The 19,749-nt window shown below is 42.7% G+C and overlaps 1 protein-coding gene across 4 annotated transcripts in view; it reads right to left on the bottom strand.

Annotated features, from left to right (window-relative positions):
- The window catches only part of EHBP1 (EH domain binding protein 1), a 2,118,711-nt gene that overhangs the window by 1,861,274 nt on the left and 237,688 nt on the right, over positions 1 to 19,749 (bottom strand). For all 4 annotated transcript variants that reach the window (XM_085612564.1, XM_085612565.1, XM_085612563.1 and 1 more), the window contains exons 2-3: positions 17,384 to 17,441; positions 12,088 to 12,183 (exon numbers count right to left, since the gene is read on the bottom strand). In XM_085612564.1, coding sequence (XP_085468690.1) covers positions 12,088 to 12,183; positions 17,384 to 17,441 — 154 coding nt within the window. The remainder of the gene's footprint in view (positions 1 to 12,087; positions 12,184 to 17,383; positions 17,442 to 19,749) is intronic.

A 19,749-nucleotide genomic window follows, 5' to 3' on the forward strand; every position in this document is an offset into this window, starting at 1 on the left:
TCTTTCAGCTCCCTTCTGACTTTTATTTTGCCTCTCGCTGCAATTTTCTGTCCTTTATATTGCCTCTTTCTGCTTATTGCTGACCTCAATGCTGCCTCTTTCAGCTCGTTGCGGACCTTTATTTTGCCTGTTCTTTCTGCGGGCAGAGAATGAGATGAAACTTCTGCTACCAGCGGGCAGGAGCACTTTGACAGCTCCAGTCTGCTGGAACCGGAATGTTTGCTTTCGCTGTCAGTTCCCACCAATGCAAAAGCAAATAGCTATGTTCTGGAGGTGTGCACCCCAGGTTATAGCAGGAGACGGCCCTGAGGAGTAGCAGTCCCCATGGCCCCCCCTCCTACTCTTTTTACGTGCCAAATCTGGGAAGGTGGTGGTCCCCGGGATGTATATGGCCCCGGAGGGGTGGCTACGTGGCCTCCCCTCCCACATATATTTTACATGCTGCCCTGAGGAGTTGGTAGTCCCCACGTACGAAGGGGTCAGTGTGCCCCCACTAATTATTCATATTAAGCCCCTAGGAGGTAATGATCCCTGGGGCTCAAGGGATTTCGATGTTGGTATGAATATAGTAGGGTGGTTAGGGTTTTTTAGTGTTATGGGGTGCGGAAGGGTATTGGGTTGTAAGGGTGTTTTTAGGATTTAGGGGTTGGTAGGGGTATAGAGTGGTAAAGGTATTTTAGGGTTTAGTGGGGAGTCGGGGTATAGGGTGGTAAGGGTATTTTTTAGTGTTTAGGGGTTGGTAGCGGCAAAGGGTGGTAAGGGTATATATTTGGGTTTAGGGGTTGGTAGTGGCAGAGGGTGGCAAGGGTATTTTAAGGTTATGGGTAGGCAGGCGCAGATGATAAGGGTATTTATAGGGTTTAGGAGGTAAGGGTATTGGGGTGTAAGGGTGTTTTTAGGGTTTAGAGGTACAGGGAGGGAAGGGTATTTTAGGGTTTAGGCCGGATAGTGGTATAGGTTGGGAAGGCTATTTTTAGGATTATGGGGTGTGTAGGGGCAAGGGTGGTAAGGGTATTTCAGGGTTTAAGAGTGTTTTGCTTTCTTTAAGTGGAGTGGGGTTTCGGGGTAGCGCCTGTGGGACTGCAGGACGGGGATGTGAAAATAGGCATCCTGCAAATCCAATGCCACCATCCAGTCTCCTGGATTAAGGGCAGACAGAACTTGGGCCAGGTTGAGCATTTTGAAATTAGCCTCCTGGTGGAAGAAGATCAGAGGGTGAAGATCTAGGATGGGTGGGTGACAACCAGTAAAGATCTCTCATGTTGGCACCCACTCTATTGTTGCCTTGGCCAAGGCAGCTTGAACTTCTCCTTTGAGTATGGACAAGTGGTCCTCCAAGACGTGTTGTGGCATATCCAAGCGATGTGGGTGGAAAGGTAGGAAGTAACCGTGTTACACAATTGGGAGCACCCATTAGTCATATGTGATGCTCCTCCACCCTGGGAGATGAAAGGTGATGTGACCTCCCACCAGGTGAGCGTGTACTGCTAAGAATTACTTAAAGTGGATTTGCAGCAGCTTTCGAGAGAGGGCTGGGGTTTAGGTAGAATGCCTGGACGTTGGTGGCCTGATCCCCTGCCTCTACCTCGAAACGACTGAGATACCTGTTGTTGTTGAGGTACGTTCTGGCATTGCCTTTGTTAGTATCCCCTTCGGATACCTCAAAAGGTTCTAAATTGTTGGGAGAACAGGTGCACCGGAGAAGCGAGCCCAAGAGAGCGGGCCATTGCTTTGTGGTCTTTACACTACTCTAGGGCTGAATATGCAAACAGAATGGTCCCATCAAAGGGTCCCATCAAAGGGCATGTCAATCAGAGACTGTTAGACATTGCTGGAGACTTCCGTTGAGCAGATTCAGGTGTGGTGCTGACTACTCTAGCCAGGCAGTCAGTTGTGTCCAGGTCCGATCTTATAGAGTACTTTGCAGCATCTTGGCCACGTTGAATAACAAGTTGCAGATCTGGTTGAATGTCTTCTAGGATGGCTGGCAAGATGTCCACAACCATGTCCCACAGCACGCACACATGTGTCCCCCAGGAGACAGGTAGTGTTGACTGACTTTAGTTCTAGGCTAGTCGAGCACAATATCCTTTTTGCAAAGGTCTCCATATGTTTCAACTCTGCGTCTTGAGGACTGGCCACTGCCTTTAATGTGTCCCACAGCATCAGTGCAGTTGTGCCTGGGTTGCTGTCAGTGACGAGAAAGTCTGTGATGCTGCGTTTAATAGATGCTAAGATGTTGTTGTGTTGTAACAAGTTGTCATTCAGTCTCCAAATCACGGTAAAAGGCTGGTGGATGCCATCCGTAGGTCAATAGTGATGGAGAAGTGGTCTAAGAATAGGGCTGTTTCAATGTTAGTGCATATGGTCTTTGCACGAATGTGCGTAGTCCAAAGGAAAAAGTCCAGCCTAGTGTAAGTTTGAAATGAGACCAAAAAGAAGGTATTGTCACGTTGGGTGGTGTGTAAACCCTGCCAAATATAGACAAGGCCCTACATCTGCCATCCATTTGAGATACCTTGTTGTAAGCTCCCCAGTTTGCCCCGACTTTTGTGCAGATCTATCCATGTCTGTGTCCAAGACTATGTTAATGTCCCCTACAATCAGTTTGTCCCAGTCTGGAGAAGCCAGGGCATTTACGGGGCCTACCGTTCGAGTAGTGGAACCCACTAGGAGGTGTGCCGCTAAAACCTGTCCCCGCTAAAACCTGTCCTGGTATATCATAAAGTGTTTCCACAAGCTTCTCTTTAAATTTATTGGCCAATAAAATAGCCTATCCCCCTGCCTTTTTAAGGTCAGATGAAAAGAACTGCCTGGAAAACCAGCGAGAAGAAAGCATCGGCCAGTCTCTCTTGATAAGGTGTATTTCTTGCAAAAGATATATGTCGCAGTTTATTTTCCACAAGAAAGAGAGCAGAGCCAGGTACATGACCGAGGCATTTAGCCCTCGTACATTATGACTTAGGACCTTCAGCAGTGCAGAGTCGTAGGTGTATTGAGGTGTCCCCCATGTCTTCGGCAGTGCGATGTACCCCCATGCAGAGGTAGCAACAGTGTCATTGCGTACGAGCTCCCTGGTAATGAATACGGAGCTACTAACCTACCCTTAACAAAAACATAACTCAAAAAGTGAGCTGAGAGAGTCCATCTCCAAGTCCCTCCTCGGTCCCGCACCCTGGAGCCCCTCTTCAGACGCCGCTCACTGCAGTCATCCTACCAATTCCCACGCCTCATCCACTCCAGGCATGGATCAGGTCAGTCCCACAGTTAGCCATGTGAGGAGGCCGTCCTTCAATCTGGCTCGAACCGCAGACCTCTTTTATGTCATTAGACTGAAGCTTGCTCAAGACCTCTTACCTTTCCTTGAATATTTTGGCTTGCGAGATACGATTTGGGATTTGCCTGTTCGGGATCATAACTTAGCGTCCATGTTTCCATCGCTCCCACGGACTAAGTTGTTTAGTGGCATCCTACAGCGGTGGGCTATCCACATCTGGCAGATCCAATAGCAAGCGTCCCTCCTTAGTGAGCGAACAGTAGGTGTAGTTAATGTAAGGCTAAATGGGAACCCTCGCTGGTAATTAACACCTTTCTCTGCAAGATACACTGTTACGGGGCGGAGCGGTCATCGGAGCTGGAGGGTGCCTAAGGAAAGATCCTGGTAAATGTGTAGTTTAGCCCCCTTAAAAAAGATTGCTCCAATTACACAATCTGCCGCCATGATTGCCACCTTCTGCCTAAAGTGGTGCCGAGGCACCAGAGACAGACCTTGTGTGGGCCAGTCACTGACCTCTGCTTATGGCAATCCTTACATGGTTTCAACCCGGTTGTTTTAGGGAGGCACATGTCCCTTACATACTAGAACATCAGAAGTAATAATCATGGTCCGAACTCTGACAGAGTATGGGAGCAAGCTCCTGATCTGCATCAGAAGGCACGAAAAGAGAGGAACTGATGTCAGCACGCATAGTTGGTGCGGATATAGTGGCCCGTCATATCCGGGGCAGGATGGACTCGATGCAGAGCTGCACAACGCAACCTACTGGCGCGCAGGGGAGCTGCTATCAAAATCTTTCAATTCCAGTCTTGTGTTTGTACAAATTCACATGGTGAAGAATTGGCGGGTAGAAGTCTCTATCAGAATGGCAAAATTGTGACACTCCACTCATGAACCAGCAATTTAATAACTACAAATCATGCAGACAAAAAATACCAATTCCTACAGTTTTTAGAAATCATCCAGGGTGCAACAACGAGACGGGCTAGTCGACTTGAAGAACAAAATCATGTTTTTGTGCTACCGGTTAAGAAGCACAGAGTTCAAATTAGCCTGCTTGGTTTTTTAAAGTTACTCACAAAGTACCTCACTTTACTATGAGGATGCTCAGTTCAGCTGATGAAATTCAAGAAAAGCATTTCCATGCAACCCACTGATCTGGATTTCAGTGCTGCAGCAACTGTAACATGTGTTAACCACACGAAAGGCTCACCATCATATACTTCGGTCATGCTCCAAGTCAGATGAATTAGGTCATATCTGTTAAGAGTGCTTTACAAACATTGTTATTCTTTCAAGTTCTTCCACCTTGCCTTTCTGATCGAGAAAAGGAAAACTAACCATGGTCTGGATGTGCAAGCGAACAGTGCATTTTAGGTGACAGTCATGAATAACTGATGCTTAGTAGAATCTTTCTCAAACCCAGAGAACACATCTAGCAAGAATTCTTACATCAACTAGCACTGGAGGCAAAAGTGCCAGAGAATAAGCGGGGTAATACTGTCGGTGAACATTGCACAATATTTTAGCTGTGGACAATCGTGTATTTAAGATGAGGGTAATTTAACTTAATTGCGTACGTACAAGCATGAAGAAACCTAGGCAGGTATTTTATAACAAGCACTGGCAACGTCAATAGGTTTCACTTTTGCGAGAGCTATTGGTTTTAGCCAATGTCTTTTAGCTATGCTGCAAAGCAGCATAATGCTGTGCACCATTACTAGCAGTTATTTAAAAAAAAAATGCTATAAAAGTGATAAAAACTACTAACATATCAGCTATCCATTGATAGATCTCCGTTCGTTCGACTCTGTCAAGTACCCAGAATATTATAGAAAATAATCCAATTCCATGTAGAGATGTCAAAAGATCTTTTAATTCCAAAACCACGTGACAGCTGACGCGCGTTTCGCCCGCAGGGCTTTTTCAAGGCTCCAGATAATTATTCCTTTGGACGCAAGTCCTCCCTAAGTTTCTCCAATAAAATCCTGTTACACGTACTCCAATGTAGTTTGTTCAAATTGAATTGTTGCAATCAAGCGCCATCAGTATAAACTTATGAATCCATGTCAGGGACCATAATACGTCCTAGTCTTCTGCTGTCCTGTATTCCGACAGCTACGCTCTCAGAGTTCTTCTGCGGAACGAACGGAGATCTATCAATGAGGAAGTTCTTAAATCTGGACTACGAATTATATACCTGTATTTTTGTATGCTGCCGTGACTATTGGATCAATTCAATGGTTTTGATGACATTGTGGTCCTAAAGCAAAGTACAATACTGGTGATGGATAAGTATTGAGCCCTGTATCAGCACCCTAGATTCATTTGTTTATCTGTTACAAACCAATTATGATGATTACATGTACATTGATGATGTGCAGATCAATTTAGCATATCCATCTTTTGCTCTATGTACTCATATCAGCTATCCATATTGGGATTCAAATCTGTGACCTTCAAACTTCTCAGCAGGCACCTAGCCTATTAAACTATTTAACGACTAACAACCCACTGATTACCTTACCAGCTATTTTACTGTAATGTTATCCAGTTGTGTGGGCACTCAGCGACAGGTATGTTTGGATCACTTGAAAGAGATTGTGGGACAACTTATTATGACAACACTCGTAAATAAGACCGAATCTGTCACGCTTTTTCAAGTAACCTGCCAAGCAGACAGACGGATTCCAAGATGAGTGATATGGCACAGAGACGCTGGAATCCTGAAAGAAGGTCTGATTCTGCTGTTTGCAAAGTCTGGCTGACATCTGGAGAGGAAAGGGAAAACGCATAGGGAGTTCGAACTAGTGCAATTGATGTGGACAAAACAGAAGCACATAAAATGTTGCTCTAAGGTTGATGCTGGAGCAGCTACTAGATCGGCAAACTGATCAAGGAATTAACTGTTCATAAATAACAACTGATTTAGTTTGAAAACACCAATGTCCTGGGCCCTGAACTCAGTGACGCAGTAACTTACAGCAGGGAAAGATGTTTGTGCAGGCACGCGACCTGAACAAAGGAACCCTATACACCTCCTGTATTTCAAGCACGGTTTGGATTATAATGGGCAGAACTTTTGCGTTGACAATGCTAGTGTGAATTGACCTTGGCCGACGCTTGTGAAAGGGACTGCCATTCGAGAATAGTAGGTGTTCAATTTCCCTGCAAATGAAATCAGTGTCAAGAACAGCAATTAGGGAAGATGCCTCACATCTGGCAAGGTTCTAGCCAGCCATGCACCTCTAATGTGGACTATTTAACGTTCGCAAACATAGAAGGATAGACGAGTAATTCCACGCAGCTTGCATGTAACACTGATTAGTTTGCTAAGTAATATCATTAATATCATTCGAAAATGTTCTATTTCAAGGGGTGATATTTTCGACTGTCGGATACGACAATTCCGTAGATCACATTCTAGCTTCTCTTTTACTGTGCTTCCATGGGTGTAATGCATTATGCGTGATGTCCATCTTAATATTCACTGGTTTATTGTAGCACTTATAATAATCACCATGAATTCATTTTATACTCTGAAAGCTGTAGCCGGAAACTAGAACTGGTCTTGTTCAAAATGCCCACCAGGCTAGTGGCGCTACGAGTCGGGAAGCAGCTAGCTGCTCTGACCGGGTTAGCATCTTATCAATTTAATTGTTAACTGTTTGTACCTAGATGCTTTGACCGCATGCCAGGAAAGCGCAGCTTGAAACACTTAAAACACTTTTAGAAGAACATACTGCTGGGTGGAGAGAGATGAAACAGGAGCAGGTGGAGGTGGGAGACAAAACCGGGATGAGGGCAGGTGGGAGACAAAACCGGGATGAAGGCAGGTGGGAGATGAAACCGGGACGAGGGATTGGTTGGAGATGAAACAGGGACAAGGGGGTATTTAGGGTAGGAGAATTAACAGATGGGTCTCAAAACACAAGCACTCATATGGAGTGCTTGAAACCAGATTTAAAAAATGTAGCTCCAAAAACGGAAGCAGTGGAAGGACACAAATACTTGGTACTTTCTCCAGGGGAAGGACAAACTCAAGAGACAGCATGATTGACATAAGTGGTGACGAATAGAAAAGAAGCACCTTAGAGAAACGCTACAGCTAACCAAAGGTAAGAAACAGGCAGGCCGTAGCCTACTAAATTGTAAACAAAATGTCTTGAAGAGACAGTTCATGCACTGTCTATGTGAGACCTAAAAAGCTCTATTGCATTTGACGGAGGCATCTTCAATTGCTATAACGATTCTAACCACTAGATGACAGAGTTCAATATGGATTAAACAATTAACAATAAAAGCATTACAAAGAACAACATGTAGGCGAAAATCCATGTTTTTAACTTATCTGAAGCTGAAAAAAAGCAAGACATTAAATAATGAGGAGTCCCAGTCTTGGCAGTCGTTCAGAAATTTGAGGGAAAATGGGTAGAAATTGACAACTTATTCAAGGAATAAGGGGTTTGGTTCTAAGGGATATACAGTTAAAGACAATACCAGCATTCATTTTGACAGTGGGGCACTGAAGCATGCCAGCACAATACACGTTTAAAACTGATCTCTTCTGATCAGGTATCAGAACAATGTGGTTTAAGTACGTATACCTTTACTACATAATTTTTGTGACTTCTACGTTTGTTTCGTAGGGCGGCTTGGGGCTTCTTTGAAACTTCTCTTAGATTTAAATCTAGTTACTGACAACTGCCACTGGCGTTAACAGCTGGTAATTTGACTGTTTTCGTTGGTATTTCATATTTATTTAGCACTATAAATTTGGATGCTTTAGTGTGTTTCAACTTGTCACTTTGTATATTTATCTCTCTGTGGATCTATTTGCTTGGTTGACTATTTGACTGCTTTGGGCCCCAAACATTATTGTTACCATATATTCACGTTTAGGGCCCGAAGACGGAATTTTCCAAGTGGAATAATGCCATTGGCATCCAAACAAAAACCCAGACGGGGTCAAGAAGATATTTTGCACACCAGGATCTATGGTTCTCCAACTAGATTCAAGCACTCTATGACACTATGAGATAGAGAAAAGCTCTTGGGATATGCTGTTAACTCGAAAATAACTTGATATTAGTTATGGAACAATCTGACAATATTTATTTTTTAAAACACTAATTAGACAGTTCAATTTGTGGTCATAGTGCTCACAGAAAGGTCACGTTAGCAGAAACCTCTCTGTGCTTGCATTAACAGCTCGCTTCAAATAATTCCAGTACAAAAGGTTGTTCATTCTTGAAAAAAGATACAAACCAATCTCCCTCCCACACCTGCCGCTTTCCTCTATATTATATCTCAACATTACTCTCTGCTGATTCCTGCTTTAAGGGGCAAAGAATAGGGCTTGTGTGGACATTATATACCAACCTAGGGGTCAGTGGGATGTGGGGTATGGGGTATGTGGCACACGATCATGTGTTAACAGCTACCATCACTTCCCCATTTGCTTAAATGCATTGGACAAGCAAAAGATTACTCAACGGGCCGCCTAAAAGAGAGCACAATAGCATTTCAGAGGAAAATCATCAGTGACAAAGGCCAGGGCTGGACTATATACATTAGGGCCGAGATAGGGAAACCAATATCCTTCCAATCCTTCAGGACTGCCTGGTTTGGGCTATATGTGCACTGGATGGTTAATCAGACTGGGCCAGGTGGCGACCCTCCAAAGAGGCATGTCAGGGGACAGTCTGAGACTATGTAAATTCTCTCTAGAATAATAAGGAACATCCCAGGTGTGGACCCATGAGAACTCTACACCCAGCACTAGCTAAAACCCTTTATCCATATGATAATGGTCTTGCAGTACAGTCGGTTAATGCATGGACAAAATCACAACCGCAAGTAAACATGTAGAAATACAGGACTGCATTAGCGAGAAGCACAAGCCTCTTCAGAACTACTAGGAACTCACTCAGACTCTATCCCTTCTACCCTACACAGAAACCACTAAAGGTTGAAGAGATGGCCAAGACCTGCTTTCTACAAAAAGTGAGTTGATTAATTGCCTCGCGTTCAAGCATAACTGCCTCAAACATCATGCACAGTGGGTTTGCAAAAGACTGAAAAGTCAGATCTCTGAATACTCTTAGTGCAATCGAATCCCCAAACTTCATCTGCTTTAGTCAGTCTACACTCTCAATGTGCCTCATCCTCTGAAATTCTAAAGTAGAAGCATCTGAAAAAGAGGCATCAATTCGTTTATAAAAACTGGAAAGTAAATAAACACATCATAGCCTCAAGGGAATGAAGGCCAATGCCTGCTTATTTTTAATCCCTAAAGGCCAGCAGACACACCTCAGTTAAAAGCTACAGCACAAATGTTCATCCTTGCACACACTTACTGTGATCCATTTTTACATTTTTTGAAGTTTCCTCACTTTGTTTATGTGAGAACAGCAGGTAATATTATAAGTCTAATTGACAATTGACTTCTGATTTGGAGGTGATGGTAACTTACCAGTGTTAGGATATGTGAAAGCAGGAGATTAAGAGACTCAGAAACACAATATTTACAGCAGCTCAAAAGAACTAGTGAGGGTTATATCAATTCCAGTGAATGTACTACTAGAAGAGCTTTAGAGTGTGAGTCTTAAACTAGTCGGCCTTGCATTAACCATCTCGTGGAGGGATACCCCTCATCACTCTGTTAAAACTGGTCTCTAAAAGCAGAAAATAATATAGGAACTCTCCAATAAGCAAACTACTTAAGCCCACTTAAACCATCTGAGACATCCTCCATTCTGCAGCCAGGAGGATCACTGATACAAGAAAATTCAACAACAGTTCTCCAGTTCTTAACTCGTTAACATGAATCCTAGTCCAGTTATAAAAGAGCTTCTTTCACATGCAGAGCACTACACCTTAGTTTGCACCTTGGCTTGCACCAAAACTGGAACTATCCAGTAAAAACTGCAACAGCTACTTCTTCAAAAACATGTCCGCCATCAAGCATCTAGAATACCCCTTCCAATGTGCATAAGACTTGCTACCTCACTCTAATCTTCAAACCTTAACTAAAGGATCTCCTATGTAACCTGTCCTAACATCACTCACGCTGTTCATACCCGTTGATGATATAAACCTCCCACTATTGAACTGCTGCTGAACTCGCATGTAAAAAAAAACTGTCAGTAACATCACTACTAGATACATTATTTCAAATTCTTATCAGCTCAGAGAGGTTCAAGTGAGCTCCATATATCCTTTGTGAACTAAACGCGATGACCAAGTCTTCTTTCCAGCAAATGCGGTAATTACAAAGGCATATTTCTTACAGATCTTCCTATTGCAATGCTGTTCTCTCTGTATGTTTAGTCCCAGCCGAATGCAAATTTATATAACATTTGAAAGCGCAAGGATTATATGGATGCCAACCATAAACGCACACCGCTCTCACTTGCCTCACTAATCTATTTATTACATAGTGTCTCTTACACTTGCAGATGTTATGCAAGTTTTATCCAATTTCCCTAGTAAGTAAAGCCCTCTCCCACTCTTCAGGGTCCAGCAGCTCTATATCAAAAACTCCAAAATAAAATAAATAGCTGTTGCCTAGAACCATTCCCCTCACTGATGCAACACCTGGCCTCGACTCCATCATGCACAGTAGGCTCTGTAGACATGTGGTCGAACTTCAGCGTGACACGTATTACATAGACACTAGTAAGGAATTGGCTGTGTGTGCCTAGAAGTTACCAGTATTTGTTCACATTATGCTGAGTGCCAACACCACCACTGACCACTATGCAATAAGTGCCCGCATTGCTGAAATAATCACAGAGAATGTGGTTTGCAGTAAAATGCAGGGTTTAATGTAGAGCTTCGCTCTGCACCTCTGGAAATGTGTCAATACCCTCTATACACCATGAATTGCAACTACCGAATTTAATGATAACCAAGTAACAGGCCTCTGAAGATGAAAGTCTGTGTTGGCCTTACTGGGATTAGAACTCATGTCCTATAGACCAAAGTTAACTCACTGAGCCATCCTTCAGGGCACATTAGGTACCTTTGGCAGCCATGTGAATGCTGATTGCTCCTCACTGGTCTGTTGATGTACCAGGCTCTCGTTCTGCTCGGAAATTCAGCTAACTCCCAGCCAATTCGTTTTACATTCCAGACTAGCAACTCCATCGCAATGATGTAACAAGAATCCTAACTCGTGCAGCCAGCAGGAATGATTTGTGTACACCGCTGAAGTTTGTTTTGCTGAATATTTCTCACAAAACCAGATTATTTGATAAAAAAGGCTACTACTTCAACTGACTACTAGGGCACGCTTGATAAATGTCTTTATAAACCTCGAACAGCCAGCAGTGCTTTGTGGCCATATTAATAGCAGGCTGCACGCCATACTAATGAATCTTAGATCACACAATAGCGTAACATAAAACTGCAATTAAATGCACATATATGGACTTCTTAAAAAGTGCAAGATTAATCTCGCAGTGATACTTTTGATGCCACAAAAGGAAATTAGAAAGGAAAGTAACTGAAACCACTGAAAAACAAATGCTAAGAAACAAAATTATCACTTGATTATTGAATTCTCTGTACAGGTTTGCATTACAACTCTTAATAATTCCATCTTGGCCAAGGCATATTTTCCTGAGAACACAAACCATCATGTGTAAGAACAAGAACTATCATGTGAGAGAACAAGAACGATATTGTGTTAATTAGACCCCTGTATTAGAGTAAATGCACGAGTTCAGCGATACCAATCCAACAATATTAGGCAGCGTTACATACACGACTTAGTAGAAAGTACAAAATCCTGTAATTACACTTACCTTAAAAAGTGTCACGGTGATTTCAATGTTCTCAGGAACAGGCCACACCACAACTCCACGATACGGATTTTTTATACCAGGCTGCCAACTATGAGCCTGCAGAAAATGAAAAGACATAGTTGTGGCAAGGTAGAACCGTGAGAGAGTGGAAAGATAGGTTGGCTGAGACACACAAAGAGAGATACAAGCACCCATTAAATACACAGCCAAATAAATAAGCACTGGCAAAGCCAATAGATCAGCCCTCGTCAAGACTGTGTGTGGTTAATTTTTTTAAATATCGTATTGCAAACATATGCCATGAAAACGAAAAGAAGAAGGAAAAAAAAGAAACCAACCCGTCGCCCAGAAGACGTGGCTGTATGGTTGCTATATATATATTTTTTCATTTTTAAACACATTAACCATCATGTATAATTCTAATTGAACAGTGCTTATTAGCAGGGTGTGTTCACATAACAGCTATAGAAACCCTTTTTCATTTTCAATGAGTATTACAGGAAATTATGATCCTTACTAGTGCAAGGAAAAACTATTAGCTTTGAATTAAGGTGATCTGAAACATAGGTCAAATACAGAAGTTTGATTAGATAAGGATAAAGAATTACACCCCTCCCATGGCTAGAGAAGCTAGTAACGGGATACTGATGGCACCCTTCGGGTTTTTAAAGGGACAGAGCTGCCCACTCCCACCACTCCTGGTTACGCTGGCTGTGAAGCCTCTGGTGGCCAAACTCACGCAGCGCTACACCAAACGTGCCCTGCAATATGCGAATTGGCATGTACTTTTTTCGCTCTATGCTAAGGACATATCCCTACTATGCGACTCCAAAGCAAGCATAAATGCCATTCTACAGGAGTTTATGCGAATTGGGGCGTCACATTAATTGGGAAAATCTTGGATCTCATATTTAACCATCAATACACTGAACCTTATATCAGATGATCCCCTAAATTGGTGCACCAGAGAGGTAAAATATTTTGCCACTTGGCTATTTCGAATAGAGAAACAATAACGCAAGCAAATGATGGTATCACGCCGAACACCATTAATAAACAGATCACTCGGTGGGTCTCTCTGCCTTTTGTCACTTGCAGGGCGTTCTGGTCTAATCAAGATGGTGCTTCTGACAAAACGGCTGTATTTATTCCTAAACATTTCACCCCCGCTCCCTACGGCTTGTTTCTCCACACCTAAGTCTGTTGGTCTGTCTGGCATGGGCAGGTAGGCAACCCAGACTAAAATGGGAGAAGCTTTCACAGCCATACCATTGTGGAGGGTTTGAAGCCCCGAATATGGAAATGTGCTACTTGCTATATGTGGGCAACAGCAAACTATGCTTTTTACTGATACCACCCCACTCTTCCCCCATCTGGCAGTAGAAATGGAAAGTAAGGCCCTGGTGACTACACCTTCCTTGATCTGGACACCCACTGGCAGAACTACTATAGAAATATTCACGGAGGACTGCACGATTAGGGCTTGGGAGGGGCTAAGGAGAGTGGGAGGGAAGCTGATATACTCCACAGCCTCGCATTGAGTCATCATCCCCTGCTACTGGCCACACATGAACGACTTATAATGACCTAGCTTTGGGCGGAGAATTTGACTACCTGGGGCGACCTATACAGACAAGGCACCTTTTTATCTTTAGCCGCGTTCCTGGGCTCCACATGGACATCTTCACTTACCACTGCATCTGTAGTAGTTGTAGACTTGCCTCACCAGATTTTCCAGAAGAGCCCTCAGTATTAGCCTCCCTGGACAAACTCACAAAACATCCAATTGCTACAATTTCTGGCGGCTCAGGAGGAAGACATGGTGCTGCCCCATGGAGCCAGACTGGTTTGAGAGGAGGATTTGGGAATGTGAGATTTCATAAGAGGTGAGGCACTTTGGATGTGCACAGACCGGCCTGATCTCCTACAGCAGCTGGTTTAGGATCATACATTACACATCACCTCTATTACACCCCTGTACAATTATGCAAATTTGGTATGCGAGAGAATGACTGCTGTGTAAGAAGTGATAAACCTGGTGCAGGGTTCATCCATTTGGCTTGATCCTGCACTAGAGTGTATATGCATTGGAGTGTGGTCACCACTGCCATTGTCCGCTATGATACAAGAAGAGGTGCGATTAGATGCCCCCAGATAGCCCTCCTAAGATATGTTTAGGCTATAGCAGCCCCACATAGAAAATGCGTGGCTTTAACCCTCCTTTTAGCAAAACAATTGGTGGCTTGCAGGTGGAGTAGAGGAAGAGCTCGAAAATGTCAACATTGGGTCGCTACCTAGTGTATTGCAATAAGGAGTTGGATCTGTATGCTGAGTTGCTCCTGGCTGCCTCCAGACCCACAGACCTCTGGCAGCCCTTGACTGCATACCTGATACACCAAGCAGGGGATACTGCCCAGAGCATTAAGTAGGATTATACTGGCGAACCCTGCCAGAACATTTCATAGTTTGCTACTGTCCCCGAAATGATTGTGATAGGTTACATTATCGATGCTTCCTGGCTGAGTTGCTCCCAGCCCTCCCACAGGATTATAACCGTGCATGGAAAACGTAGCCGTCTGCTTTGTAATGCTATTTGCATGCAACTCCCCATGAACTGATACAATCCCGATGCTATTGTTATACAAATCCATTTGTTTTTTCTGCCTTTGTTCTATACAGCTATTTCTAATATGAAAATGGAAAAAAGGAAGATTATAAAAAAAAGGATAACGAATGGAAAGGAAAACAAGCATTGGTAAAGCCAATAGGTCTTGCTTATGGGCGAGCTATTGCCTTTGGCAATTGGGTGGGGGTGGTGAACGGGACGGTGGGTTGTTGGTAAATGGAAGGGTGGTTGGGGGGATAAAAGGACTTGGCTCACCCGGTGCCTCAAAAAAAAAAAAAAAAAAGTCGCATGAACGCTTTTATAAAAAAAAAAAAACGCTAAAGAGTAAAACACAGCAGTAGATTGGGGGAGGGGGTGAAGACAGCAGCCCATGCCCCTGGAACACTTGCTTGAAAAGCGCTGAGCCAGTTTTATGTCAATATGTAGAGATTTATAAAGCACATGAAAGATAAATCATGTTTCTTTTTTTCTTCTCCACCGGACTCTCCTTCTCAGTTTTGCTTTTGATTTATATTTCAAGGCACTCTCGCTTTTTTTACAACTACACAAATTGAGGAGCACAAAAAATTGAGGAAGTCTAAGGAGATCACAAAGCTTATACTGTATTTGTAATGGAACATATGACAGCAAAAGACTTCTATCAATCATGTAAAAAGCTGATTTTTTCACATTCTGATTGCTTTTCCATCATTTTTATTCATAAAGTTCTCAAACATCGCTTTTTTGTTTGCCTACAGCACTTGGAAGCCTCCTGCAGACTGGAAGACGCTACATAACTAAGAGGCAGTATGGTATGACTTCAAAGGTGGGGAAAAGGGAAGGAAATGAAGATTACGGACAGGGTGTGAGGTCACATAAAAGAGTGGTGGAGGGGAAAGTGCAGGAGGGGAGCACAGACAGAGGACCTGGGCAGAGAGCATGTGCATCTGAAGATGAAATGGAGTGGAAAGAGCCACTACAGCCATGGGAAGAGACAGGCAGGGTTGCAGCGAGGGATGAAAGCGGCCCTGCTCCCCGCATTTCCACTGTGCCTTCCTTTACCCCATCCTGCAGGTCCCTCAGATATGCCACCTTGCGTAGAACTAGCACAGAGGGCACACTTCAAGGCGCAGGTCTGAGATCCTACTGCCTTTCGCTGGACTTTTGTACAGGGAGGAGGTGGGGCTACATCTGACAAGATATTAACCACCACCGAGTGACAAGGCACGTGCACCAGATGCCCAGAGCGACCTTGCCCACCTGACCCTGCGGGGAAAGGAAACCTCCATTTTCATTATTGCACAGCTTAACACTGTCTGGGTAAAGACTTCATCTCATTAGTACCAGTTTAACGCCCAGATAGAGCAATAAGTAACAGAAAGGGTGAGACGTTATGGCATAACTGCCAGAACTGTTGACTATGAAGCTGGGGAACCAGGTTTGAGCCTTGGCGTCAGCTGAACATCCTGTGATTCTGGGCAAATCAATTGATCATGTACAAATAAAGATGTTAACCTAAAAACTAGACATTTACATTCTCCTATTCAAACTCTGGTAAATTAACTTCAATATTCCACAGTATGGCGCCTCTCTTTAACGAGAGAGCGCGCCTGGCCTCACCGAGCAACATAACACCTCCATCGCGGCAACTCCGATCAGTGAACAACAGCTGGTCTTTTCTGGCTTAGGAGGAGGTGGGAGGGACAAATGCTACAATAAAATGCAAGGAGCTACTGCCTGAAGCTGAACACACACCTACATTGTAACATGAGCTGGAAAGAAATAAAATAGTCCCCCAAACAGCAGATAAACAACCAAGGCGTAAAGATACAGTACTTGGTCCGTGGGAGGAAACAGGAATCCAAAAAGGAGGTACAAAGCGAAGGATTGACTACTGGCAAGCATGGATTTATAAAGGACACTGAAACAAACAAATGAAAAGCAGTAGGCGGCTGGAAGTCCACAAATAATTATATAATAAAGTATATACAAGAGGCCTTAAAGGCTCGACCTAAAAAGCATTAGCAAAGCAAAGTATTGGCCCACCAGTTGTAGCACCGAAGCACACTATTTAGGTGATCAATTGCACCATGCTGTATACAGTGGTGGGTGAAATTAAAATGTGAACATCAGCTGAACAGACATATGGATGACGTGTGGGTCTTAAAACCTCTATGTATGACTTTGTATTTATGATTTTTTTATTACATAAGAATGGGATAAAATAAAAAGCGGACTCAAGGCCAGCCTAAAAACTGCAGTCTTGTTTACTCCGTTTGTATAATATAATTTAAGTGCCTGCAATTTTAACGTGGTAAGCCTTACACAGCAACATCTCAAAAGACCGGCAAGAGAGTAATTTAACCTCATAATGAGATTTTATGTAAACCTACATATCTAATGCACCCTCTAGTCCTTAAAACGACTTTTGGGGTTTTGCTGAAAGGTATACTAAAGGATAGTTTGTTCCACAGAAAGTAACACAAAATATAATTTCCCCAAGATTACGGCAAGGAAAACAAACCACAAAACTGAAATGTTCTCCATTAAAATACGAGGCGCCAACAAAAGTGTTACACCAACACTTCCTCAAACAGTAACAACTGTAGCATGACATGATAGAGTTCAGTACTACATTATTTTACCAAGTTTTACAGTTTTAGCAACAACATTTTTGTTCACTGATCTAACCTTGGAAGATTTCCTGCGGCTTCTTCTTGTCCAAACCACCACCAGCTTATCCGGCTGCCTGAAAAAGACAAGAGTACAATGTTTATTTCATACAATGGGGAAATCTGGTCTATACATCAAGAAAATGTTAAAATAGCGTTTAGGTCCATGTACTGAATACAACGCACACTGTTTTCACTGGTCTTTAAACTACACCATGAGGTGTGCCCATGAAGGCCCGTTATAAGCTCCTCTGTTAAAGCCAAGTAGCTGTACACTGGAGCAGAGATTTCTGTGCAGAGCTGGACTTTTTCAATAGCATGAGCAAATGAATGGGTGTCGTCATTTGAATATCTAAACCTCTGTTTGGGCAGAACGAATAAAAGCTAATAAAGCAGGAAAAGCCCTGGATGCAGAGAAGGCTTTCAACAAGGTATCGTGGTGTTTTCTGTATTCAAGGGTTTGCAAATTCCGCTTTGGTGATACCTTTACGCAAATGATCATGGCCCTCTACGCTAACTCATTTGCTGGGGTTCACACTGATTGAATATTATCGTAGCCCTTTCCCCTTTGTAAGGGAACATAACAAGTTGCCCACTCTCCTCACTGTGATCCAATTTATAATTTCTTGAGAGCATGAGTCTGAACAGTTCCATTTTACTCAGGAGTTGTAAAGTTAAGGCGTATGCTGATGAATCTGTCCTCCAAGACAGGGTTAAAAATAGAATATTTCATGCTCTATAAGTTTAATTATTTTGACCACTTTGACATGCCACACTGTCCATTCTAATGGATTCCCTTATACACTGCAAGAACTCTTCTCCAAATAGACAAAATGTTGGGCAACAGAATTTATACGTCGAATATTGCTACAATATGAAATAATAATAAAAAAATTGAAATTATTCTGATACACTAGAAAAAGCCAGCATCAAATGGTGTTAACGTATCATGATATGAGCAAGAGGTAAAATCTAATGTAACTTAGATGACAGAGTTTTTCACGTTTTTGAAACGAATACCATAATAGAGTTTGACGAAATTGGGACATCCTTCAAAAAGCAGGGAATGTCCCGTCTGATCTATTATGAGTGCACAAAGGCCCCCAATACCCTCTAAATAGGGCAGATGGCCCAGCCAAAGCTTTTTGGCAGATTCCTATCATTCACTTGACTCTAAATAAGTTGCTATCTCTAAATTATGCATTACAGCAGAACCTAACCACATCAAAGTGCTTAACAGGTTTCCCTTGCAAGGCCACCTTGTATTGAAAGAATGCAAAATGCTTCGATCGCCTTCCTTAAATCCTAAATCACAAAAAAATGGGAAGGTGAATGGAAGAAGCGCAGGCACCTCTCGTTACCACAAACAAAATGGCCATTAATCTAGAAATAAACCTTTCATGTCAAAGGTTTCACATAGTCTACCTGAAACTTAATTTCTCTTTATACAGATCATTCTGGACTGTGGCAAAGCTGCACTACCTACATATTGTTTCCACAGACACCTGCTAAAAGTGTAGAGTGGATCAGTGATCTAACACACATGATTTTTTAGTCTGAACTGGTCATATCTAACCACAGCAAAGACCATCATATTGCTCGGATATATTTCAGGTAACTTTAAACACCATAGTAACGTGTCTTGGTGCACATGCCTTAACTGATACGCAAAATGTACGTTCGTCAAGCCTCCTTCCACGAGATCTGTCCCTTACCCTAAGCATTAAATCCATACTCTACAATCAGAAGTCATCCAATAAAACCTCAAGATACGTGGTAGGTATGGCTATCCTTCACACGCAGCATGGCCAACAGCTCATTGAAATATTCAGATATCATTGATAGCAAGCTCCCGATTTGGAATGGATTAGACCCATATTAGCAGAAAATTAGGTCTCCTTGGAATACAACTACTAAAACCTGCTGAATTACACATCGTCTCAAACTCACTATTTTTCCCAATCCTAGCTACCTCCACTTTAACACCTACATAACTTCTGAGCTCCGAATAAGTGACACTCCAACTCTTGCTGTTTTTGTATTGGTTGCTTCTTACTGGATTTTCTTTGGACCATAATGAACCGTCAAAGTTTAGCGTTCGCACCTTAATGTCACTGGTTCATGTATAATGTAATTTGACTGATATATGAGATATATGTAAGTGCTTTATTGACCTGCATTACACAAACACGACTTTAAAGTTTAGTCTACACTAGTAGAAAACTCAGAATATTCCAAAGAAGCTCAAAAACGATGATTCTCTTAATCCACAAAATAAAATTATAATAACGATATAATCGCCAGCTGAAATAAAGAAATATGCCTCCAGGCACACGATTGATCTTAGGCGCACATTTATGCAGCAACATATTTTTACAAAGTCTC

The sequence above is a fragment of the Triturus cristatus genome, chromosome 6 (genome assembly GCF_964204655.1).
Source record: "Triturus cristatus chromosome 6, aTriCri1.1, whole genome shotgun sequence".
NCBI classification, from domain to species: Eukaryota; Metazoa; Chordata; class Amphibia; order Caudata; family Salamandridae; genus Triturus; species Triturus cristatus.